Source organism: Stegostoma tigrinum, chromosome 3 (genome assembly GCF_030684315.1).
Source record: "Stegostoma tigrinum isolate sSteTig4 chromosome 3, sSteTig4.hap1, whole genome shotgun sequence".
In the NCBI taxonomy this organism is placed as follows: domain Eukaryota; kingdom Metazoa; phylum Chordata; class Chondrichthyes; order Orectolobiformes; family Stegostomatidae; genus Stegostoma; species Stegostoma tigrinum.
In genome coordinates, this window is record NC_081356.1 from 35505841 (window position 1) to 35531900 (window position 26060).

The 26060-nt window shown below is 38.4% G+C and overlaps 1 protein-coding gene across 2 annotated transcripts in view; it reads left to right on the forward strand.

The window, feature by feature from the left end:
* LOC125450909 (choline transporter-like protein 1) overlaps window positions 1-25462 on the forward strand; it is a 64129-nt gene extending 38667 nt beyond the window's left edge. For both annotated transcript variants that reach the window (XM_048527289.2, XM_048527290.2), the window contains 9 exons: window positions 59-195; window positions 3256-3442; window positions 4329-4494; window positions 10413-10569; window positions 10696-10779; window positions 12663-12800; window positions 18573-18809; window positions 19190-19255; window positions 21950-25462. In XM_048527289.2, coding sequence (XP_048383246.1) covers window positions 59-195; window positions 3256-3442; window positions 4329-4494; window positions 10413-10569; window positions 10696-10779; window positions 12663-12800; window positions 18573-18809; window positions 19190-19255; window positions 21950-21973 — 1196 coding nt within the window. In that variant the 3' untranslated portion in view covers window positions 21974-25462. The remainder of the gene's footprint in view (window positions 1-58; window positions 196-3255; window positions 3443-4328; window positions 4495-10412; window positions 10570-10695; window positions 10780-12662; window positions 12801-18572; window positions 18810-19189; window positions 19256-21949) is intronic.
* Window positions 25463-26060: the final 598 nt, after the last annotated feature.

Genomic DNA, 26060 nt, shown 5'->3' on the forward strand with positions numbered 1-26060 from the left:
TTCTTTATTGTCAAACATTGTTGTCTGCCTCACTGTTTATCCCATCACACCCCGACAGGTGGAACAGCTGTCCTTTGGTGGTTGTACGCTGATCAAAAGAAGGCAGCCAGAGAAAAATCACTTGAAGATGAGAAAGTGGCAGAAGACAATAGCAAGGCTCTTCTGGTGTATGCCATTATTGCAACAGTAGTTACAGTAAGTACTTCACCCATAATGTGTTTAAAATTAATTATTACTGATTTAAGTGTAGAAATACTAGAAAGGTGTCTGATAGTGTTCCTATCAATCAGGGAAGATTAAACAAATGAAGTTCTTTACTCAAGATGGACAAGGTTCACGGTGTTCAGACTGAAGTCTTGAAGATTATGTAAAAGATTCTATACACTAGACACAAATATTATGTTTCCACTTGCAGGAAAGGCTGCAACAAGGGGTTACAAATATGGTCCCTATTTAACCCAGTAAAAAGCTTAAGGAGCAAAAGGAGAAACTCAGCAGGCCTGGCAGTATTTGTAAAGACAACACAGAGTGAATGTTTCAGGTCCAGTGACCCTTCTTCAGAACTGGATTTCCATATTTCCAGCAGCAACAGTTCTTTTCCTTTTTCTAACCTGGTCAGGGATTAGAACAAAAAACTCACTTCCACATTAAGTAATTGAACTGATTAGCACTGGCTCATCCAAGCAGAACCTAGATAAACATGATGGAGAATAAATAGATGGACATGTTGATGGGATAATCTGAAAAGCAGTAGGAATGGACTGGTGTGAAAAGTGACCACCAACATGGATCTGTTGGGATGAATGGCCTGATTCTGTCCTGCTCATGCTTAGTAAATATGTGTCTGGGTGCATGGTTACAGTGATAGTCGCTTATCAGACTGTCAGGTCCATGTCGATCTACTTGATGTGTAGATGGAATAAAATTACTGGGGGAGGGTCTTGGGTGCCTTTAAAATAATCATGCATGCATTTTCCATTTGTGTTACCATTTTAAACTCTGATACAAAGAAGAGTGTTCTACTGGGAAAATCAATGAAGTATTTACCTCTTGAAGATTGTACCCCTTGTCTGGAATGTTGCCAAACTGCTTTAGTGAAATAATATCAGTGTCAGTTTGTGATGGCGTTGTGATTCAGTATCTGTTTCCAGTTTGTTGCAACTTGAAACCTTTGCAAACGAAACCATATAATGCAGGAGTGGAAATAGGTCATTCAGTCCATGGAGTCTGCTTCATCATTCAATGAGATGATTGCTGACCTGATCATTCTTAACTCCACTTCCTTTCTTTTCCCTGTAACTGTTGATTCCCTACTGATGAAAGATCTGTCTCAGCCTTCAATATACTTAACCTCATCAGCCCTCTGCAGTAAAGAATCCCATAGATTCACTACCTTATGAGAGAAGAAATTCCTTCTCATCTGGGTTTTAAATAGGCAGTCCATGACAGTGGCTCAGTGGATAGCACTGGTGCCTCGCAGCACTAGGTTCGATTGCAGGCTCAGGTGACTGTGTCTATGAGGAACTTGCACATTCTCCCCATGTCTGCGTGGGTTTCCACTGGATACTGTGGTTTCCTCCCACAGTCCAAAAATATGCAGGTCAGGTGAATTGGCCATGCTGAAAATATTGTCCCGTAGTGCCCACAACTGTAATATAAGTAATAATCATGGATGAATATTGCCTTTTTCTGCCCGTGGGACAGCTGTCATATGTATTAATTGCAGTATACATAGATATGAAAATTAATGTTAATTTTGTGATCTTTCTCTACATTCATTTTGCAGTGGATGTCACAAGGCAACTGACTTCAAATTGTGATTACAAGCAACGCTTATAACTATCTGTAGCAATTGGCAGCCTGCAGAATTTCCAAATATTAAAATAATCACCAAACAATCAAAAAGGTGTGAAAGTAGCAAGGGGATCTGTCTTGCTGGTAACAGGCATATGAGACAGATGTGGCAAAGGAGTTCAAAGTTGTGCCAGATTGTATTACTAATTGTTTTTGCAGAGGATGGGAAAGATGTAATGTATTCGCACTTGAAGGCAAGAATTATGTTCGGGACTTTGGGGGTAGGGAAGTCACTGAAAATTGATAAGCCTAGGGTTATATGTTAGGACTTATTGTAAGAACTTTGTAGATGGTACTGTTCTCCAGCTATAGTTTCTAAAAGGTGATACTCAGATACTGTCAAGGCTGCTATTGCAGTAATTAAGTCTGCCGATGATAAATGCATGGGAATGAAATGTTTTAGCAGCTATGTTAATGAAATGTGAAGAAATGATGGTATTGGTCTTGGAAATGGCTGTGATAGCATTTGGAATAGGGGCGGCATGGTGGCTCAGTGGTTAGCACTGCTGCCTCACAGCACCAGGGACCTGGGTTCAGTTCCACCCTTGAGTGACTGTCTGTGTGGAGTTTGCATATTTTCCCCATGTCTGCTTGGGTTTCTTCCGGGTGGTCCAGTTTCCTCCCACAGTCCAAAGATGTGCAGGTTAGGTGGATTGGCTAAATTGCCCACAGTGTTCAGAGGTCTGTAGATTTAGGTGGGTTATAGAGGGAATGGGTCTGGGTGGGATGCTCAGGGACTCGTTGGGCTGAAGGGCCTGTTTCCACACTGTAGATATTCTATGATATGATACTGTGAAATTTGGCTTAATGTGGAACATATGGGCATGAAGTGATGCACTGTCAAGGTTACCCCAAGGAAACTGCCAAATGGAGAAGAGGACTGAAGATGTGCTGACTATACCTATTGCTTCCTGCCACACTAGATGTAACTGATTAGGAAAGTTTTTAATTTGAGATCAGCTGAGAGAGACGGCAGTGAGAGGACCTCATTGAAAGCAGCTTCTGCATCAGAGAAGTTGCAAATCTTCATTTGTAATCATTGAGCTGTCGGCTCCCGGTTTGCCATGTCTTTTTATCATCCCTTAGAATCTCATTTTGTTGAGCAAATGTGCATTGATTTAATTTTTAAATCCGTCCCTGCTCGTCCTCAGCCATGCAGTTGAAATATTACGTCTATACGTTCCGTTTGCTGTTGAAGGCACCCCTCCAGAAAAATCTGCTCCGCATGTTACAACTTTTGAGAAGGATCTAACCAATGTTGCGGATTAATGTTTGACACTTTTGGGAAATAACGTATTGCATACCAAGATATTGCTGCCGCAGCTTCTAATCATGCATCCATTGTAACAAAACAGCTGTGTGTAGATAGCAACATAATGTGTGATTATTTCATTTTTGCAGGTCATTTTATTGTTATTAATGCTAATAATGAGGAAACGAGTAGCTCTTACAATTGCCTTATTCCACGTGGCAGGGAAAGTGTTCGTTCACATTCCACTTCTAGTTTTTCAGCCGCTCTGGACTTTCCTGGCATTGGCATTATTCTGGGTCTATTGGGTCACAGTCCTACTTTTATTGGGCACAGCAGGTATGATTATACATTTGCAGAACTTGTCTTTCTTTAGCTTGCATTGACAAATCTCGACCAGAAAAATGTTTTTTGGAAGGGATTTTATTTCAGTATTTAATGGGAATTTCTCGGAAATGTTGTGCGGGTATTGAACAACTTTAGAATATTATTCTGTTCTTTCATATATTTATGAGCTCATAGAAATGGCAACATTTCCATTTCATCAAAAAGAGGATAGATCAAATTTAAGACCAAAGGCTGGGCAGAATATATGGAGACCCTAAAATGGCCAAATATTGAAACATGTGACACTGCAAAATTGACCTGCAAAGGTAGAGTTTACAGTGTACAAAAATAATGTGTGTGCTGTTGTTGGATGTAATTTTATGCTTGTTTTTTCAACCACTGTTACAGAGTAATGCTGAACTTTGTTCTGCATTCCGTGTTGCTTGGCAACCAGTAGCATCAAAGCCCTTTTCAGAATGGGGTTTTTACAGTAATTAAGACCTAAGTAATTAAGCAATACAGCCCATCTCTTATCACCCAGGAAGCTTTCACTCGACTTTGCTCTAATCAATAGGTTGCTGACAGCCCACATGAAACCATTAAGTTAATTCCTGAATAAAACTCAGTTTAATCCAAACATTGTCCAGCAACTTGTTATCTTCCAGTTTTTTTGGATGTGATTATATTATGCTCAACAATAGTTCTGTATTTTGTTAGTTGTAAAGAACTACGATGTTGAGTGTTTGTAAGAGAGGCTATATAAATACACGCCTTAAGTTTCTTTGACATAACTTACTTAATTTGATAATTGTTTAAGTCACCAAGCCTTTGTATTTTTTATTTAAGTGGGCATAAGTTGAATGCAGGCCATTTGCTTTATTTTTGACCCTTCCTGCAGGATCTCCTGAGAAAAACGCTCAAGGCTATATAGAATTTAAAGTGTCTGGTCCTTTACAGTACACATGGATTTATCATCTAGTCGGTCTAATCTGGATCAGTGAGTTCATACTGGCCTGTCAACAGATGACCGTGGCTGGAGCCGTAGTGACCTATTATTTTACACGGTAAGATACTTATGGGGAAGTGCATCGTTTATAGTCACATTTAACAGCTTGAAGTTTTAAAGGAGAAAGGGCTCATTATGTTTCAGTACCCCAGATTTCTTTAGCATAAACCTAAATTTGTATTTCATTGTTTACCTTCTTGAATAAGTGGGCTTAGAAAGCACCTCTCAGGACCTAAGGACCTCCCAAAGTGCTTTACAGCCAAGAAGTACATTTGAAATGTATTAATTGCTGTAATGTACCAGACAATTTGTACACACATTGATTCGAACAGCTTAGTCCTAAACCCTTTTATCTATTAGAACATCGGACTTCACTGTAGTATTAGACAAATTGACGCTTTTGAATATTTCCATTGTTTATCTACCACTATCCATTTTTAGTTTTATATACCAAATGAACCTTTAGCCAGCTTTCCTCTCCTGTCTTTGTACTTGGCTTTAAATATGAGAATTTTGTGATTGAAATATGTTAATTTAAAACTTCAATGTTTCTATATATAAATGTACCTCAGGATTTCAGATTCAATTTGCAATTTAGAAATTGATCACTTGAAACAGCTGATTGAAGTCAGTGTTTGCGCTCTACATAGACTTGCTTCCACCCTACTTCACCTCATGCTATTGTCATTCCTTTCTGTTTTTTACCCTCTCATACTTACCCAGCTTTCCCATGAATGCATCTATGCTGTTAACCTCAATATGATTTTAGCTTACTTATATGACAGCAGCTTTGCCATTCTAGCCAGCTGTTTAGTAAACGAGCTTCTCCTGAATCATTTAAAGGATTGTTTCATGACTGCCTTGCACTTCTGGCCCATAATTTTGGACAGGGTGCAAAACCCAGTCCCCAGTGAACCCCTCCATAACTTTAAAGGCTGCTGTTGGCCATCCCTCAATCTTTCATTCAAATGGAGAGCCCCAATTTGTTCAATCTTCCCTTGATAGTATGAATTGCGAATTCTGATATAATTCCTGTAAATCTTTACGTTTGTTGGCACACTGGTAATGTTACTGGACTTGTAATCCAGAACCTCGGGCTCAGGGTCTGAGAATATGGGGTTTACATCATGGTAGATGGTGGTGTTTAAATTCAATCAACAATATCTGAAATTAAAAACTAGCCTAATGGTGACTAGATAAGCATTGTTGATTGTCACAAAAACTCTGGTTCACTAATACGCTTTAAGGATGGACTTATTAATGTCCTTATGTAGACTGGCTTTCAAGTGACTCCAGATACGCAACAATATGGTTGACCATTGCCATTTAGGATTGGGCAGTTAAAGCTAGCCCAGGTAATCACGCCCCCTCTTAACAAGGTTTTGAGGCTTTAACTGACTTGTGCAGTCACAGAACTGACTTAATTGTTCCAGATGAATTACCTAGATATCATGGCCATTTGGTACCTCAGTGTTTTACTGTGTAACTTGCTGTAATATATGGTATTAAATAAAATAGAAACAAGGAATAGGCCATTTGACCTTTCAAGCCTGCTCTGTCATTGATATGATCAAGGCAAATCCTCTATCTCTATGCCTTTCTCCCCAAACCCTTTATGCCTTTAATAACTGAAATATCTATCACTTTCTTGAATATACTCAGTGACTTGGCTCCCACAGCTTCTGCGGTAGCAACTTCTACAAGTTGAACATTTTATGAATGAATAGCAGATCATACAATCCAAATTCAGATCTGGGTTATGTATTTAATCAGAAAGTCACCTTGAATGCTTTTTTGATTTTCACATTGAAGTGTAAAGCTTCACATCTGTCTACATTATCCTGTATCTGCCATATATTTGCTCACACAATCAACTTGTCTAGGTCATCCTGAAACATCCTTGCATCATCTTTGTAATTCTCAATCTTGCTTAGTTTTGTGACATTAGCAAACTTGAAAATATTATAATTGGTTCCTTTATCCGAATCATTTACATACATAATGTGAATAGCTGGGGCCCAACCACTGATTCCTGCAGTACTCCATTGGTTACTGCCCAGAAAATGACCCACTTATTTCCATAATATTTTTGGTCTGTCAAACAATTCCCAATCCATGCCACTATATTATCCTCTTTAAGATTACATTAATTTTTCCCATTTGCCTCTTATGTGGGACTTTATCAAAAACCTTCGTGAAATCTAAATGCACCACCATCCACTGGTTCTCCCTTATTTCATTCATCACATCCTCAAAAAAAACTCTAGAAGGTAAGTAGAGTATGATTTCCCTTTCATAAATACATATTGGCTTTGTTTAATCCAGTTAATGCTTTCCAAGTGTGCTGTTATTCACATCTTTCATTATTACTGACTTCAGCACTTTCCCTACCACTGATGTCAAGTTAAACGGTCTGTAATAGTATTGATGTGGGTAAACTTATTTTGCTGTGTCAAATTGTAATTTTCTTTGCTATTGCACACCCCAGTCTCTCTTCAAGACTTCAATATTGTACAGCCAAACCTGAGACATGTAACTAAAAACCAGTTACTTGTCTGCTTGGTGGCTCTAAACTGATCTAGAAGCTTGCTTTGTGGACAAGCTGATGTTTCAATTGACTGCACAACCCAATCCAGCTCAAGATTAAATGATCTGTTAGCAGCAATTTCACCAACATAATTCAATTGTTTACATTGATTAATAGTACAATGGCAGTGAATACATCTTAGATTCTTACCGTACCTTGTGGTAGTACTAATATCAGTTCAGAAAAAGCAAAACATATTCTGCCACACAAGAGTTATTGTTTTCAAATATGAAATGAGAATTAATATTTGTTCATGGAGTTTTGCTTATAATGGGCATTTTCTCTGAAAAATTTAATGTTTTTCCAGATTTCTTGTAATCTGCCCTGTTATTTATTAACAATTAAATCTGTATAAAGAGCTAATTTGCTATTTTGAGAGCTGTTGGGGGATCTCAAGTTCCTAATGCAGTCATTTGCCACTAGATAATCTGGTCAAAGAACATGCAAGTTGCTTGGGTTTTTTACACTCAAGGTGTTAATTATGTACATACAACAAAACAATATAATTTCATTCCTCCTTTATGTAGTCAAGTCAAAATATTAATTACTAAAATAATCTCAACTTTACAGAACTATTTCAAAGTTTTCTTTATATCAACAATGAGTTAAGACATTTTCAGAACAGCATCATTTAAATTGATTTCTGAAGAAGAATCTCAACCCAAAATGCCAATTTTCCTGCTCCTCTGATGCTGACTGGCCTGCTGTGTCCATCCAGCTCATTTAAATTGAAGTCTGTTTGCTATTCATAGTTTTAACATTTATCTGTAGTTCCACTTATTCTGTTTATCCTATCCCATATTCAAGAATTTACTTCTGATTTTTTCTATTGAAATTACTCTTGGCTCATTTGATAGGCGCATACATATTCTTAACACCATGCATGAGACGATTTCTGGGAAACTCACTGTCGGTAAATCTGGGATGACCCAAATTGCGAAATGAAGTTACATAAAATTTGTTGCTAAAAAAGTGTGGTACCATATTTTAGAACATCTTTACTAAACATTCTGTCCTATTTCTGTGGCTTTCAAGGAACGGCTGTGTTCTGTTACTATTAAGGTCATGTCATCTATTTTGCAGTTTGTACGTAAACTGCCAACGGCTTTGATCGTTGTTCTGATAATCTGGTACAATCCAGTTTAACAGTTTTCCTGAAATGGAAGGAGCAATGAAAAATCCCGGTTGAATTTTTGTTTCGATTTAGCTAAGAAACATATTGTTCTGTAAAACACCTGAATAAATACTTTTCTCTTTTTTTTAAGTTTTAAAAAGTTGCAGCAGATTTTTTGCAATAAAGTGATTCCCATGTTTGTACAATCCTGCATTTTACCTTGGTATTTTGACTTTTGTCACGTTGACACTTGTGCAGTACTTTTATCAAGGTTTTGCATTCTTGGCGTGTGTGGTGGTCAAGCAGAAGAGACAATGTAATAAAATGCACACAAAGTCTGATTCATAAGTTCATCCTTCAGGCTCATCTTCCTATGTGATTGCCTTTATGGCCTGAAGACTGTTTTCAGGGCAGCAAAGAAGGTTTTTCAATCCAAAGAATTTAAACTTTTTTTAAAATTGAGCACACTGCTTTTTCACCACTGATCCCTCAGTGTTTGCAAACAAGACTGAATATCACCTTTTGTATGGTTTGCATTTTTGGCTTGGGAAGAGAAATCTTTGGCACTGATAATGCAAGATTCTTTTTCACCAGACAAGTTTGATGTCAGCCATTTATATGGATTCAAAGCTGCTTGCTGGATATTTTTCTGGGCATTATTTATGTGGAAGCTCAAATGTTAAAGCTTCTGGTACAATCTTACTTCCGCTCAACATTCCTTCGACCTTGTGATGGGGGTGCATGATCCTAGTTATTCTAACTCCTCGTGTATTTAATTGCTGAATTCAAATGGAATGATAAAGTGCACCTATACTGTTGATGCTTTGATATTGGTTAATAGGTAAGACATTTATGATTTTGGGGACATGCTCCTAATTATCGGTGTTCACTTGCGATATATAAGGTGACCAATGATTCCATATTTGGCAACCTGATCCTGTGTTTAGTTTCAACTAACCAGATGGCCAACCTGCTTTTAGCAAGTCTATATGAAACTGTTATCACAACTCTCTCATACATTAGCGCACACATGATAAGGCGTGAGTGTACTTCCAATGTACCGGGTATAGATTGCCTTTGACTGCAAGACACCAGATATAGTCTCAGATTTTTTTGAGCTCATCATTTTGAGCTGTCACAGTGCATGATTATTAACAGTAATATTGGCTATTGTAGTTTGCTGTTGGCTGGTTAAGGTTTCATCCATGTATAAGATCCTTTTCACAAGAATGAAAGACTTGCATTTATAGGAGGCCTTTAAAAACCCTGGAACATTAAAAGCTCTTCACAGTCAATAAAATACTTCTGAAGAACACTCACTGGTGTTATGTAGGAAATATCACAGCCAATTTGTGTGCAGCAACTCTGGAAACAAAATGTGATACCCAGATAATCTTCCTTTTTAAGTGTTTATTGAGGTATCATTTTTGGCAAGGAGGGTGGCTTGGTAATTCATAGTGCTTTCTAAAAATTACACAACCAAATGCCAACGGCAGTCTACTGCATCACTGAAGTCTCATTGGGACTAGCTGTGCTGCTGTTGAGCTCTGCACATTGAGTGCAGACTTCATGTCTCTTGTGGACTTTCCTATGCTCTCAGAATGTAGCCAGTGCTCTCTTGGTATCCAGTGTGTTATTGGAATCTGCTTGGCAACTGTGCTGGCAGTCACCACAGTGCCTCCCATCTGATTTCATATGTAAATTATATTAAAACCAATAATACCAGAATTTTCATCAGTGACTGTGACTGGATTGCCTTGTCATAGACTTGATTGTATAGCTAAACTACAACATTTAAAAGACGTTTGGGCAGGTACATGGATAGGAAATGTTTTGAGGGATATGGGCCAAATGCAGGCAAGTGGGACTAGTACAGTTTAGGAAACTTGGTCAGAATGGACAAGTTAGGTTGATGGACCTGTTTTATGATTGTTTGACTCTAAAACAGTGATGGCAGTCTTTCCAGTGTAAGCTACGTTATGGTCTTAAAGGATGAATGTTGAATTATATTTAAGGAGCTACTGAGAACCATGTAACATCATACCCCTCCACCACACAGAAAAGGCATATTCTAAATTTTCCAGACTTATTTAACAATTTTATATAGGTGCTGTTTTTTCTGAGAGTTCAAGTGACTTCTGTCAAGTCATTTACAGTCTTGAGTGCTGCTGGCATGGTTGTGTGTTGTGTTATTTAAGCATGTTTGAAATTTAATGCCTGTCAACTAAAATGATCAGACCAATTCCAAGTGTTATCTTTGTCCCCTTTAATGTAGGGACAAGAGTAACTTGCCAGCAACTCCAATTCTTTCATCTATATGTCGACTGATTAAATACCATCTAGGAACAGTGGCCAAAGGCTCCTTCATCATCACTTTAGTAAAGATTCCACGACTGATCCTCATGTATATACATAATCAACTCAAAGGCAAGGTAAATGTTGTTTCCAGAATGTGTAACCCTTTAACTTCAAAGATATGTTGGTGTGACTGTTTATATTTGAACCTTACATTTGTACTGACAAATGAGTTTTTGATGGCTTAATTTTCTTCTGTCCAGGAAAATGCTGTTGCAAAATGCATGCTGAAAGCTTGCATGTGCTGCCTCTGGTGTTTGGAAAAGTGCCTGCTGTATCTGAATAGGGTAAGTGTTCATTCAATTCACACTTATGGATTTTGCAGTCAGTTAAATCTGCAAACATAAACTGATTTTAATAGTATGTTACTCTGAGCAACATATAACCCTTGTCTGAAGTTTATTTGGAAATAACTATAAATTTAAGCAGATGAATATCAATTATAGTCTTCTGCCATGCATCATTATTTGGAGCAACCTGCCACTATCTCCATTAGGATTTAGCATACTTTAGCAGCCTTTGCAGCCCATAGGATATGCACAAACTGGTTTACATTTAGATGATTTCAGTTCCTTTTGATTTAAAAGACTTTGCAACTCTCATCATGAGCTCAACAAAGAAACTGCTTCTAATTTACTTGTATCAACTTGCCTGTTGAATTATTTGAGCTAATTTATTTTCCTTCACAGTTGAAATATTTTCTTTTTCTGCCTGATATGACTAAATTGTCTTCATTTCTTTGGATGAGATTATTTTGGGGAATTGGGATAACTTGGTTTGTTTCTTATTTTTCTCCACACGAGCCACCATAGATCCCAGAGAAGCAACCACTATGTGGTTACCATTTGAGTTAGGAGTACTGCACATCTCTGGGTCTTGAGAAGCTATTATCGCTGGCTATTTGCTGAGTGCTATCACTTTGACTCCATCATTCATTGTCCAACCAATTGCTCTGAGTTCTGCTTGAGAAGCCGCTGCCTCCTTTCCTGATGCTGCAAATGCACCATTGTTCCCTGGCTCATTGTGGAACTGCATTCCTTGTTGTGCACCCCCATTCGTTTCTGTGTACATTTGCCAATGTTTTTGTTGCCTATATACTTGGTTGTTTATTTCAGTCCTTTGATTTTCTGGACTACCTATTTTTATTTTTATTCATTTGAAGGAATTGTTGGCTAAGCCTACATTCTTTGTCCACTTCTAATTACTCTGACGAAGATACTGGTGAGCTGACTTCTTGAACTACTGCAGCCTTTAGTCATGCTAATTCTACTAACTTTTAATTTTAAATTTTTATTAGTTGCCTACTTCTATTGAAACCCATAAACGAATTTCTCTTCCAAAGTTGTTTTGTTTTTTTTATGTCTGTTCTGCCATGCAGTCTTTTGCCTTACTTCTGCTATGAGGTAATGTCTCCCCCACTCCCTTACTAATTTATTCTCTACCTCCCAACTCTGTCCCTTGTGGCCCACCAGATGAAACAGGCACCTGCTATCATTGAGAAATAGCAAGAACTGCAGATGCTAGAGTCAGGGATAACACAGCTGTCTTCCAGCTCCACACTGTGTTATACCTGCTGTCATTAAGCTGTGTAATCTACTCTCTTGCCTCTGCTTTGGCACATGCATCTACACCAAATATTTTATTTGACACTACTGATAATCCTTCAGTAGTTACAATGCTTTTCTTTATGCCTGCAAGCACAAAGGCCACTAACCCAAGCTCATGTGGCATGCAGCACGTTTTGTTCGCAGCTTTGTAAAGATGAAACTATAATAAAGAAAAGGTAAAAAAGGAAAGATTTCTCTTTTGCATAGTTTCTGTCAGGCAGTTGGAGGGAAAATTAATGAATTACATCAAGTGCATTAAAATATTTTTCGATGGGTGACTTATTTTGTAAGAATAGTCAACAGAATAATAGGGCTTCTAAAAGAGGAAAATGTTGAACTGCTTGTGGAGGGTGACGACTAAAGAATGTTCTTTCCAGCCACTTTCATAAAAATTCTCAATTTTTGTATACTCGGTCATTCTAATATTAATGTTGATGCTGCAATAGAACATCTTCAAATTGACAGGCGAATGATTCCTCTGTTGGAGAATTCTGTTGTGGAACAATTGAAGTCTATCTCTGGAGCATTTTAATTACCTTTTTAAAGGTGTTTTTTTTTTGCAGAACGCATACGTAGCGACAGCCATAAACAGCACCAGCTTCTGCACGTCTGCCAGGGATGCCTTGCTGATCTTGGTGGAGAATGCTTTGAAAGTGGCTGCTATAAACACAGTTGGTGATTTTGTGCTGTTTCTAGGAAAGGTTTGTATTTTAAGTCTTATCATTATCACTTAATGATGCTTAATTTCTGAAAGCAATAAACCTCCTCCATCACCCTTGGTGATTCAGAATAAGTGCTGGTCTAGCCAGCAATGTCCATGTCTCATCATTAAATAACAAATTATCTTGTCCCCTACTGATAGCAATATCTTGTGCAGTTTTAGACCTGACCTTGCTTTATTAAAATCTAACAAGCCTGAAAACATTTTTTTCCCATAATAGCAAATGTTATTCTGTAACCTTGACAGCTGAAGCCACAATTAATGTAAATTATAATTTAGGGCATACAGTGATGTAGTGGTAATGCCCTTGAACCAACAATCCAGAACCTTAGGCTAAAATTTTGCAGACATGGTTTTAAATCCCACTGTGGCAGATGGTGAAATTTAAAATCACTTAAAAAAAACACTGAAATTAAAACCTAGCCTAACAGTGACCATGAGATAGTAGGAACTGCAGATGCTGAAGAATCTGAGATAACAAGGTGTAGAGCTGGATGAGCACAGCAGGCCAAGCAGCATCAGAGGAGCTCCCTTCTGAAGAACGGTCTAGGCCCGAAACGTCAGCCTTCCTGCTCCTCTGCTGCTTGGCCTGCTGTGTTCATCTAGCTCTATACCTTGTTATCTAACAGTGACCATGTTGATTTGCTATTAAACCCAATCTGGTTCACTAATGCCCTTGAGAGAAGGAAATATGGTGCCCGTGCTTGGTCTGAACTTCATGTGACTCCAGGCCCACATCAATATGGTTGACTGTTAGCTACCCTCTTGGGCAATTATGGATGGGCAATAAATGCCGGCCCAGCAGGTAATTCCCACATACTTTGAACAAACTTAAAAAGTGCCCCTTGAAGATTTTTAAAAAATGCCGAGAGCTAAAGCTCATAATGTAGGATCTCACTGAATGTGGCGCATGTAGGTGTAAAGTGAGGTAAGTCAGGTCATGGTTATGTGACAGCAAGTTTGGGTTTTTAAAAAAAATCTATAAATTGTGTGGCAAAGAGCATTGTTGAAGGTAAGGAGTTTTGAGACCGTGGCTCAAAGTGAAGTATAATGTGGGTCTAAAGGGTAGCTTTGTTATTTTCTTGTCAGCTGATTTTGTACCATAGTCCTATGAAGAGACTTTGTGTAAATTTGCATTTTCTGTGCAACACGTACTTTCTGCAGCAGAGCTGTTGGTGGAGCCCTGTGAGTAAGCTGTTTATCAAAGTAGTTGACAGACTTCTAGACATGAAGTATCTTACATTGAAAAATCAAATAAGTAGGAATTAAATTGCATAGTTACACATTAGTCAAGTTAAAAATAACAATCACTGAAATGGAGCTGCCATACATGCTTAATGCATGTATTGCTGGAAAGTTTTTAACCAAGTGAACTGATATGTTTAGGATGAAAAAGAGATTATAGTTGGAACATATTACTACATTTCAGGGTCCAAACCAATTTGAAATGTATTTTGTAGTTATCAACTAATTTAAGCACACTGAATTGGGATTAATATTATGGCATGAATTGAGAATTGTTTGACAAACCAAAAACAGTATGTCAATAAATGAATCTTTTTTCGTGGGGATGTGTATTGACGAATAGTGTACATTGAGGATCAGTGCTTGGGCCCCATCAATTCGCAATATGAGTAAGTGATTTGGATCAGGAAGCTAGATGCAATATTTTCAAGTTTGCTAATGATACAAAAATAACTCGGGTTTTGTGTCGTGAGAAGGATGCAAGGACGCCTCTGGGCAATCGAGCGAAGTTGAATGTGTGGGTAGACACATGCCAGATGCAGCCTCATGTGGATAAATGTGAAGCTATACACTTTGGTGTGAAAACTAGAAAGGCAGTATATTTTGTAAATAGTGTTATTTTGGGAAACATGGAGGTACAGTGGAGAATAAACAGACAGGTGCAGCAAGTAATTGGGAAGGCATACAGTGTATTCACTTTAAATGCAAGAGAATTTAAGTTCAGGAATTGGAATGCCTTTCTGCAGCTGTACAGGGCCTCGATAAGACTGAAGCTGGAGTATTATGTGCAGTTTTGGTCTCCCTATGCAAAAGTTGATAAATTTGCCATGGAAGGAGTGCAATGAAGATTTACTAGACTGATTCTTGGAATGGCAAGACTATCATTTGAAAAGAGATTGGTTCAACTTGGCCTGTATTCACTACAGTGTGGAAGAATATGCACGGACTTAATAGGGCTAGACAGACTAGATACAGAAAGGATGTTTCCCCTGGTTGGGGAGTCTAGAACCAGGGGTCATTGTCTTAAGGTATGGGGTAGACCATTTAGGAGACAGACGAGGAAACATTTCACTTAGAGGGTGGGAAGCCTGACAAATTCACTACACAGCCTTCTTTAGAGCTGGATCACTGACTATTTTGAATAAAGAGAGAAAGTTTCAGATGTTTAAGGCTTCAGAGAGAAAGAAGGAATGTGACATTGATGTAGAAGATCAGCCATGATCATATTGAATGGTGGAGCAGATTCATAGGTCTGAATGGCCTAACTGCTGCTCCTAGTTTCTATGATGTTATGATGGTATGCTTATTTCATCTCCCTCTATCTCGGAAGGTGAGACAAAATAGTCTACGTCAGTTTGTGGTATCTTTGGTCTGAGGTGTAAATTTGTCCTTCTGTTCATCTTTTCCTTCCTTGAAATCAATTGATTTTACGATGGTTTTCAATGTACAGCAGTTAAGGAAATGAGTAATGGTCAGACGACATTGGGGATAGAATTCTGCATGCTGATTAGGAGCAGAGCTTTCCACTACTCCCAAGTAGCTGATTGACTTTGTTTGATATGATTTTTTTCTGAAAGGTCAGATGAACAAGATTCATAGAAATCTCTTAGCGCTGTGGGCCAAATGATGGTCATTTAGTAAGTTAATGCAAAAGGAGCTAAATTTGCTTGAAAGCAGCAAAGACAGTAATATTGTAATGAAAACAGAAGTTGCTGGAGAAGCTCAGCAGGTCCAGCAGCATCTTTGGAGTTAACATTTTGACCCCAGTGATCCTTCTTCAAAATAGAAATACTATAACTACTTGAAGGGAAAACTAGCTCTCATGGATGCGATTGTGGAATATTTTTAAAATGGGTTTTACATAAAATATTTTTCTCAGTGTTATGAGCATAATATTGAAAAACCTCTTCTATCCATTTTGCTCCCTATCATCTCAAAACTGGCTTCTCATTCTCTTGGGAGTTGTAGGGCTTGATTGGCAGCACACTGTGTCAGTGAAACATAACAGCTACCATCTTGTTGCAAACTTCTGCTCCCCTCTTTAAAAAAAAAACCCTGCTGTCTGGCCAGCATCTCTGTCTCCGGCTTGTTAGTGTTCCAGTGAAGCTCAATGCAAGCTGGAGGAACAGCATCTCATTTTCGGCTTGAGGACACTATCGCCCTCCGGACTCAATATTGAGTTCAATAATTTTAGGACCTAAACTCTCCGATGTCCCAGACCCCCACCCCACACACCAGGCCTTGTTACCACATAGCCTGCCACTCCACACCCCCTGTTGTTAGCCACTAACAGTCCCCATTAACAACTTCTCACCCTCCCGGCCTGATCCTTTGTCCGTCCAACTGTCTTTCTCTCCCTTTGGGCTCTATCTTATCATTTACTCCCTACCTCACCCACCCACCCCTCTTTTTTTTCTGCACATAAACTGACATTTTCTCAGCTGCCATCAGTTCTCCGGAAGGGTCACTGGACCCGAAACATTAACTCTGTTTTCTCTGCCACCAATGCTGCATGACCTGCGGTGCTTTTTCAGCAACTTTGTTTTTGCTCCCTTCTGCTTTTTAATATGGGGCCTTGAGTTTATAGCACTGCTACTGGCGAAATCTTGCGACTTTCCTGAATTTACCATGTTCACCAGAAATTATTGAAGACCTTCACGTTTTTTTTTAAAAACATGTTTTCATTTGTAGGATGTGGGTGTCGCTGGCTCGGCCAGCATTTTATTCCCGATCCCTAATTGCCCTTGAGAAGGTGGTGATAAGCTGGCTTCTTAACTGCTGCAGTCCACCTGCTGTAAGTTGACCCACAATGCCATTAAGGAGGGAATACAACTATGTCAGGCCATTGCTTCACTAGTCTGTGAGACAGCTCTCCTAATTTTGGCATTATCACCCAGATACTAACAAGGAGGACTTTTCAGGGTCAACAAGGCTGTTTCTGCCATTGTCTTTTCAGGGGCCTAGGTCGATGCCAGGTGATCCGCCTGGTTTCATTTCTGTCAGACTTTGTAGTGCTTGTTACAACTGAATGGTTCGCGACCATTTCAGAAGGCAATTAAAAGTCAGCCACATTGCTGTGGGTCTGGAGTCACATGTAGGCCAGAACATTAGTGAACCAACTGGGCTTTTCCCAACATTCAGCGATGATTTCATGTTCATCAGTAGACTCTGAATTCGATATTTCTTCCCCCCCCCCCCCCCCCCCCCCCCACCGCCAAATTCCACCATGCCAGGATTTGAATCAGGAGCATTAGCTGCATTTACAGCCTAGTGATAATACCGCTAGGCCATCACCGCCCCGAACTGAAGAGTGATGAGATAACATAAGCATCAGTAGAGGATTTGATAATGTTAATTTCAGTCAGATACAACATAAAGCTAGTTTTAATAATCTCTTTAAATTTGCAAGCAGAACATTGATCTTCCATTTGCATTTCTGCAATGGTGTTAATGTTGTAATTACAACTAAAAAGCCACTTAATTTGATCCATCATATCTGTGGCTGATTATTTGAATTTAAGTCAAAAAGTTTTGTGACTCTTGCAGCTGCTTTATTGAGCAACTTGTGCCCCATCGATAGATTTGTGAGTTCTGCAAAAGATCTTTGGAGATTTTATTTGCTTAACTGGGGTCAGCAACTGTACTTCTGCAACTACCTTCACATTAAGGAGCATGCAGAAAAAAAAAGTTTTTCAAAGCATTCGCTGTTGGTGAGTTGCCTTCTTGAACTTCTGTAGTTCATTGTGGGTCAGTGGGGGCTGGGTGTGGTGGGGATGTGCAGCAAAGTAGGGACACCCCAATATTCTACCAGGCAGAGAATTCTAAAACTTTGACCCAGCAATAGTAAACAAACAGCAATATAATTTCAAATCAGGATGGCATATGACTTGGGTGGGAACTTGGTGTTCCCATGTGTCTACTGTCCTTGACCTTTTGGATGGTAGAGGTCAGTGGTTTGAAAGGTGCCAAGTAAGGAGCCTTGGTGAGTTGTTGTAGTTAATGTTGCTCACTGCTGCCAGTGTGCATCAGTGCTGTAAAGAATGAACAAAGAATATAGTAGGAGGGTTATCAATCAAGTGGGTTGCTTTGTCTTGGATAGTTTTGAGCTCCTTAAGTGTTGTTTGAGTTGCTTTCATCCAGGCAAGTGGGAATTTTCCACTGTACTCCTCACCTGTGCCTTGCAGATGGTGCAGAGGCTTTGAGAAGAAAACAGGTGAGTTACTCACTGCAGACTTTGCAGCCTCTGACCTATTTTTCTTTTCAGAGCACTTATATGGCTAGTCCAGCTCAGTTTCCAGTCAGTGGTAACTCCCAGGATGTTGATGATGGGGCATAGTAAATGCCAGTAAATGTCATGGTGTGTCTCTTGTTGGAGATCATTGTCTTCTCGCACATTTTTGGTGGAAATGTCTCTTTTCAGTTACCAGATCATTACAAAATGTGTGTATTCTTTATGCAATTTCCTCTGCTCCCACTAAATAACCTATCTTTTCTTCCTACCTTTCAGGTGCTGATAGTGTTAATCACAGGTTTTATTGGGATTGTGCTGCTCAATCACCAGCGAGATTACACTGTGTGGGTGCTACCACTCATCATTATTTGCCTATTTGCCTTCTTTGTGTCACACTGCTTCTTGTCCACGTATGAGATGGTGGTGGATGTTCTTTTCCTCTGCTTTGCCGTTGACTCCAAACAAAATGATGGGACTCCTGGACGCGAGTATTACATGGATAAAAGCTTAATGGTAAGCCATGGAGAATCCTTTGGAATTTGAAGGAAATAATTTGCCAGTGGGTTATGTTGGCATTAAGCTGGCATGTTTGTTTTGGTGGATTAAGTTCAGGAGTTTGCTGTTTGGGATATCATGGATATGTTCTGGTAATGTGCCAACTTAATATTGTAAACTTTAATATGTGCCGCTGATCTGTGTCCATGGGATGTGGAGTTACATCTTTGATTTCTTAATAATTCTTGTTGCGCTAATCTCCACCTCTCTCACCACTATCCTTTGGTATTCCTTTGCTAATGGCAGTTGACCACTGTTATATGAGTTTGATATGCATGGTGTTACTGAATCTCAGTAACATCTTCAACTTTCATTAGATTCTGTTGTCCCTGTTTCAGGAATTCATGGATGACAGCAGGAAAGCAATGCGCTCAGGTGGTCGTGGGGCAGAGATGAAATCAATGGTAGGTGCCAGTGAGGAATCGGCCGTCCTCCAGGAATTTCACTGTTACTATCTGTCTCTTTCTGTCTTCATAGACTGGTCTCACTCTGGTGAAGTCTTTGCTTTGTGTGTCACTCAGGATGTCCTACTGTTTCTGTTTCTCTATTTGCCAATCATCTGGATGGGGGAATTATTTAGCTTGTTTCATGCTCATGCTGTCATAGCAGTTAGTGGAAACTGTGGACAGTAGCAGTTAGACTTTTGAAAATGTGTATATCCTGCAATGTCTCAGTACATGGCATATTGTAAAGAATTGAAGACAGGTTTTGTTTTTTGATCAAACATACAAATTGATTCTTGTCACATATATTGTCATCTCTATTAACAACCTTGCCTGCAGATTTTGTTATTTTCAACATCATATGCTGATCCAATATTAGTTTCTGTGATCAGCTAGAGAGACTTTTTCAGAGACATACTCCCCGTATCACCTGTATCTCTGCTGAGAAGCAGCATTTTCTTGCCATGCAGAGTAGCATCTGGTAACCCTGTCAAGACTTGGCAAAAGTTGAACAAGCAGGTGTACCTAAATGCATCAGTGCTGAGATGTGGAGCTTAACCTCATACAATGTAGACTTTGTCAAGGGTTCACTGTTGGTAATATACCTCATAGTTTACTTAACACAAACTATGTGTCCTTTAAAGACAAATCTAGTAGATTTATTCAGCTTCACGTATGCCCAGGTTACAACATAACACAACTTGTAATACTTTTAATGTGAAACTTGCAAGCAAGTTTTTTTTTAATGACCTGGTTCGGTTTCACTTTGTAAGCTTTTGTTAGGCTTTGTATAGGTATTACAGATTTTCAAAAGTCTAAAATGACAAATAACACAAGATCATGTTATTGTCTTTGGATAAAGTTATCACCATCAAATGATCACACTTTTAAATCTCTCTTTGGGTGTTTCTCATCATTAAACAGTTACAATGTAATGATGGTTTTATTCTGGAACTGTGCAATAACTGCTACATTTCCTTTGCTATCTTTCATCTTTTTATATTTTTTTTGTTGCAAAGGAAGTAGCAAATTTGTGTCTTTCCTCCCTTGACTTTTTTTTCTTCAACATTTCAGCTTTTATAATGCATGTTCCTGTGTTGTTACCATGTTGGGTATAATGTTTTGCATGTACGTTTGTACTCTGTGCAGGTATCCCTGTTTTACTGGCTTGTTTAAAAAAAATATCTGCAGTTACTAGCTTGAGCATTTAATAAGTTATTTCTTGAAGAAAGGATGACTTGCATTTATCAGCACCACCCAAATGTCTTATAGCCAGTGAAGGAATTTTGAATTTTATCACTGTTCAACAGGAAACCACTGTTCTACAGGAAACCTGGCAGCTAATTTGATGGAGAAATGGCCAGTTATTGTGGCATTTGTTAATGAATAAATTGTAGCAAGAAGTTGTATGCTCTAAAAATAGTGTCGGGTCTACCTGAGACAGTAGATGGGGGCTGGATTTAACTTCTTGCTAGGAGACTGTGACTTTCACACTTGCAGCACTCCCTCTGCACTGCACTAAAGCATAAGTCTCCATTTTAGTAGTTCAAGTCTGTGGAGTAATGATTGTACTCACAGCATTGCAACTCTGAAGCAGTGTGTTACTGACCACCTCTTGGTGGTCTAAATCTCTATAATATGTAATGCATGATTACTATGTACTCATACAGCCAGATATTCTCCATCCAATGCTCTGATTTCAGTCTGTCCATAGTACATACTGCTGGTCTATGCATGGTTTTGGAATGCCCAGTTCTCAATATTAGTGAAATGTTGAGATATCCTAAAAATTGGCAATTTGATTCAGGTACATCTACTCTTTCCAGTGCTGTAGACTAATGTTGGTGGCACTTTTACAGTAAAATGAAGTGTATTCCTGATGAGTGGTGTTCATTGATTTCCTTTTAAGCAGGTGGTTCCTTCAGGTAATTCGCAGGGAAATTCTCAGGTGGTGAAGCAATTGCAGAAGTTAAATAAATTTAAAGCTAACCAATCAAACAAAGTGGCAATCTACTGCATTGAGGGGGAACTCAATGGATGGTTAGCAACAGGATATCACTTATCAAATTTGTAATCAAAATATTGGCTGAGCTGAATTCTTCAGTGACTCAAATGTATCAGTAAATATTCAGCTTCTGTTTTGAAGGGAATAGTTTATAATTTTGATTTTTATGCAGAAGAAACATTGTGGATGAAAAGCTGTAAAGTGTTTCATGACATCAGATGGTGGTGGAAAGTAGCATATAAATGCAAGCTCCCCTTCTTCAGTATATTCTAAGAACACCATGGATAAGGTGTTGTACGTTGACTTTTGTATTGTTTCAAAGGGTCAAACTCTGCAGCCTTAATTCTTTCATTCCTCATAAAATGAGGCAAGTCATAAGAGTGCTAACAATTGATCTGACTGCTTAGGTGAATAAAATGTTGGCATGTAGCTAAAAGCAAGCCATGTGAATAACTTAAAACACCGTCTTTGAAGATGGAAACAAAACTTTGGGCAAATCTATAGTTGAGGTAAGATGCACTTAAGATTTTAAATTTTTGATTAAATAAGCCAAAAGTAAAAGGGATACTTGAGCTTCTAGCAGAAACAAATGTTAATCAAATAGTTCATGTAGTCTAAGATTGCGCTGTACTGCTGTTTGTTTCTTCTAGACCTCTGGAGATGACAACGCTTGATTATGGCAATTCGCTGGAACACAGCGGGTAAAACAACACAGGGCTTTACGAATTGCATTTTTGTGTGAATCCCTGATAACCTCTAAGGATTAGGTCACAAATATGCTTTTTTTTAAAAGAATTAAAGAGTTGCTTGTAAGATTTTTTTTTATTTCTAACAGAAATATTGCCAATTTGAAGAAATGTGGAACCTGTTGAAAGCAGGTTTGGTTTCAGTTGCCTCGCCTAAAATTAATCCTGTAACTAGTTAATGCTGTGCTATCCAATCTCTTATGGATATGTCTTTTGCAACACTATAGACACTACATATTCTGCTTTGTAGGTATGGTAAACACGTGCTTGTATTCTTTATACGCATTTCTTCCAGAATATTTTTTAAAACAGCAGCACGGCAGTACTGATTATTATGAATGCATAATAATACTGTAAATAATGTCTGTCATTGCTGTGCAGCACTCCTGTCCTGTTGCTACATTCCTAATGGAATCACTGTACTAAAAGCTCAGGATGAAAATGCCATCCTTTTCAGGTATTTGTCTTGTCAGGCAAGCTAACAGAACTGTAGGACAGTTTAAAGTGGGCAGGTGACTTATTGCAAAACCAGAGTCAAAGTGACAGGCGGATAAACTTCGTTTGAATGGGGTGAAAGATGGCAATCATTTTCCAATGTGCAACTTATTTTTTAAAAAAGTCTCTTGGTTATCTAATCATGGTTCTTCCAGCCTGTGTTGACAGCTAGCAAGTTCTGAAAGTTCCTTATTTAGCCTCAGTTACGTGAGCTGACCAGAGTCATGATAGTGGATGGGCATCAGGTTTACTCTTGTTGCCTCTGAATTGGAGAAGTGAAAGTTTCCCAGCCTTTTGACACCTGGTTGCTGTCAAGATTCCCCTTAGAAGTGTATTATAGGGATCTTGTCTGAGGTCGGGGATCATGAGATGCTTCTTACCCCAGTACAAGTGCTGATGTTCATAAGTTATTAAATTAACAATGTATTTTAGCTGGGTGTAGTGCAGGAGGAGTTGTCTGCCTGAGGAATATTGGGGAAGAAGAAATTGGTAGAGAAAAGTGAAGAGAAATTTTAATTATAAGGTCTGGGACCACCATCATTGGAGAAATCCCTTTTTGCTATTTTAAAGTAGACTTTAAACTTCATGGCACAAGGCAAGGTCACCTGTGGCTATTGGGTTTGGGGCAACTTGGTTGGACAAGTTGCTTGTGGATGATGACCATGTTTACCTACATAGATGAAGTTGCCACCCAGTAAGTGGATATTGCCATTAGATGCCATTTAGTATCTCACATACGATGAAGTGTTTTGCTATTTTATTTAGGTAGACATTCAGTAAAACTTTCCTAAATCTCACTAATTTTAACTGTGCAGGACTTCCAGGTATTTGTGTTTCTCTTGCATTTTCAGGTTACTTTTTCTGCAACCTGTGGCATGGAGCTAACCAGGAGTTCCATTTTACCATTGGTTAAATCTGAGCATGATTTTGGACAGAGGCAGTTCTCCCTCTTCCCTGATCTTTGAGTAAAGGAAGTGGCCTCTTTGCTACACAATTGGCAGGAGGTGGATACCTTTCACTGCTTTCTTGATGGCTTTTTCAGCATGCTTTGTGACACTCCCACTGATTTTGGGTAATGTGGATTCCGTGGGACCAAATGGATCTTCAGATTTTATGTCCTCTGTGTAGGCTTTAATTTCAGCCATTTCATAACTGTTGATCCATTCCTCAGTTTTTCTCTCCATTTTGCTCTCCTAAGTGTCAGATGTTACTGGTTCCAGCGTTGACAGTTTTATTTAAGGATTAGAGAGCCATTGCCAAATGATATGGTGAAGCTGCTACTATGGATGAATTATGAACTAAGTGAATTTAAGGGCATAATAGTTGATCTTGCTAGTTCCTCCTAATTTTAGTTAATGCTTCAAATCTTCAAATTAGCTCCTGGTAAATGAAATAAAATATAAAGTAAATTATAAGGATCCATGTATAAACATGGGCATTAGAAAACCAATAATTATTACTTTCTGGCGTAACAAGGCTTTGATTAGTTGTTGATTTCACTATTTAAAAAGCCAAGAATGGAAATTCAGGTCCCTTTTAAAAGATAGACATTTGTGTCTTGCTGTAAATGTTCTGCTGCTTTCTATTATAATGTTTCTTTTAGTCACATTGTTGAATGTGGGAGCCATTCAGTGCTTGGCAAAATTATTGAAATCTTTCAGAAATAAAATATAAGACATGCAGACCCAAGACTTAGAAACAGGAGTAGACCATTTCACCCTTTGAGCCTGCTTTGCATTCAATAAAATCATGGTGGATCTCTTCATGATCTCATATTCACCTTTCTGCCTACCTTCCTTAATCCTTGACTCTTATGTTAATCACAAATCCATCTAACTTTGCCTTAAATAAATTTAGTGAAAAAAGAACCTACTTTCTTGAGAAGCCTACAGACTAACAAACCTAATAAAAGAATTAGATTCTCCTCATCTGAGTCTTTTAAAAGGGAGATATCTTGTTCGTTATCTGTGGCCCCTGGTTTAAATCTCTGCCATGAGAGAAACATCTTCATGTTAACCTTCTCGAGAAGTCCCTCAGAACCCTGTATATTTCAGTAAGATCACCCTTCATTCTTCTAAACTCCGGTCAATATATATTGAACATATTCAAGCTTTCATTGTAAGACAATCTCTTCATCCCGAGAATGAGAGAAGTGAACCATTCTTAGCTTCTTTTAGTGTAATTCTTCTTCAAAAAAAAGACCAAAACTGTACACAATACACCAGATATGGTTTTCTTAAGAGCCTCTATATTCAAAGACAGTGTGTAAAATTTGAATTATCTGTTTGTGAAGTCAGGTGTGTACAGTCTTTCTTCGGCCATAGCCCCATGATACAACCAGAATTTCTTCAATTTTGTAATTTTTAGGTTTTAAAGGGCCAAAACTGAGTTTCATTAAAGTTTCCAGTTGAAACCTTTTCTTAAAATAAAAGTTGCACACATGGAGAATTCCCAGTTTACATTGGTGATTTGCCAATTCAAATAATTACACCAGTGGAAAGGCTAAGTTTTGGATGAGGACTAACCTGCAGCTACAGCCAATGAAGCATTTTATATTCTTCTTAGTTATCCTGTCCACTTTTGCTATCTTTTCCCATTTTAAATGCAGTAACCTGCCATGTAACAGTTGAAGTCGTCTTTGTGTAAAACCATCTAGAATATGCTATTGAACCAAATTGTTGGAAATTACTCAGGGTGAAAGATCTGCTCAATGTCCCAGTGGTAAATTCTATAAACGGAATTCATGTGTGTAGTGTAAAAGTTGTTTCTCCCATTGGCTGGAAAGCTGTCTTGTATAATGAAGCATTTACTTGCCCTCCACTTACTTTACTTGGAGCTTTAAAACCATGCAGTACAACTTATGTATCACTTTATAATATTTGTATATTAATTTTTTAAAAATAAAAAGCAGTTTGTATATTGCCTGAGCTCAATGATTCTTCATTGCGTGCAAAACATTATATTGAATTTTGACATTAGTATTTTTTTTATTTCTGTGCAGAAGCCTTTTATTCTTTTCAACAACTAATGGTTGTAGTGAGCTACTGGACATGTTAAAAAGAAGGAAATCAATACCTAGTTCAGAGGATGACAGATTGAATCCAGGCATTTCTAAACCTTATAACTGAAACAAAGCAATTCAGAATATTTAGTACTGGTATAGAATTGCTCAGTCACTTGACTTTTGAGGTGAGCTTTATGAATGCAATGGAATGCATCTCTTTCCTGTATTCCAGTGTAATTTATTATTTGAGAGTGTGGCAAACAGCAAAATGACAATTGAAGGGCACATACTAAAACAGAATTTGATTTGTTGTGTAAAATAGGCTGCATTCATGTGGAATTTAGTATTCTGTATTTATCTTCGGTAATGGGTCTGCTGATGATCCTTTCCAAAATCTTTAACTCCTCATTCAGTAGTTTTTAAGTTTATTTTCCCCAAACCTATCCCTTTTTCTTTCATTTTAATCCAAGTGGTTTCTGTTTATTTATTTCAGAATTTTGTCTAGACTTTGTTCAC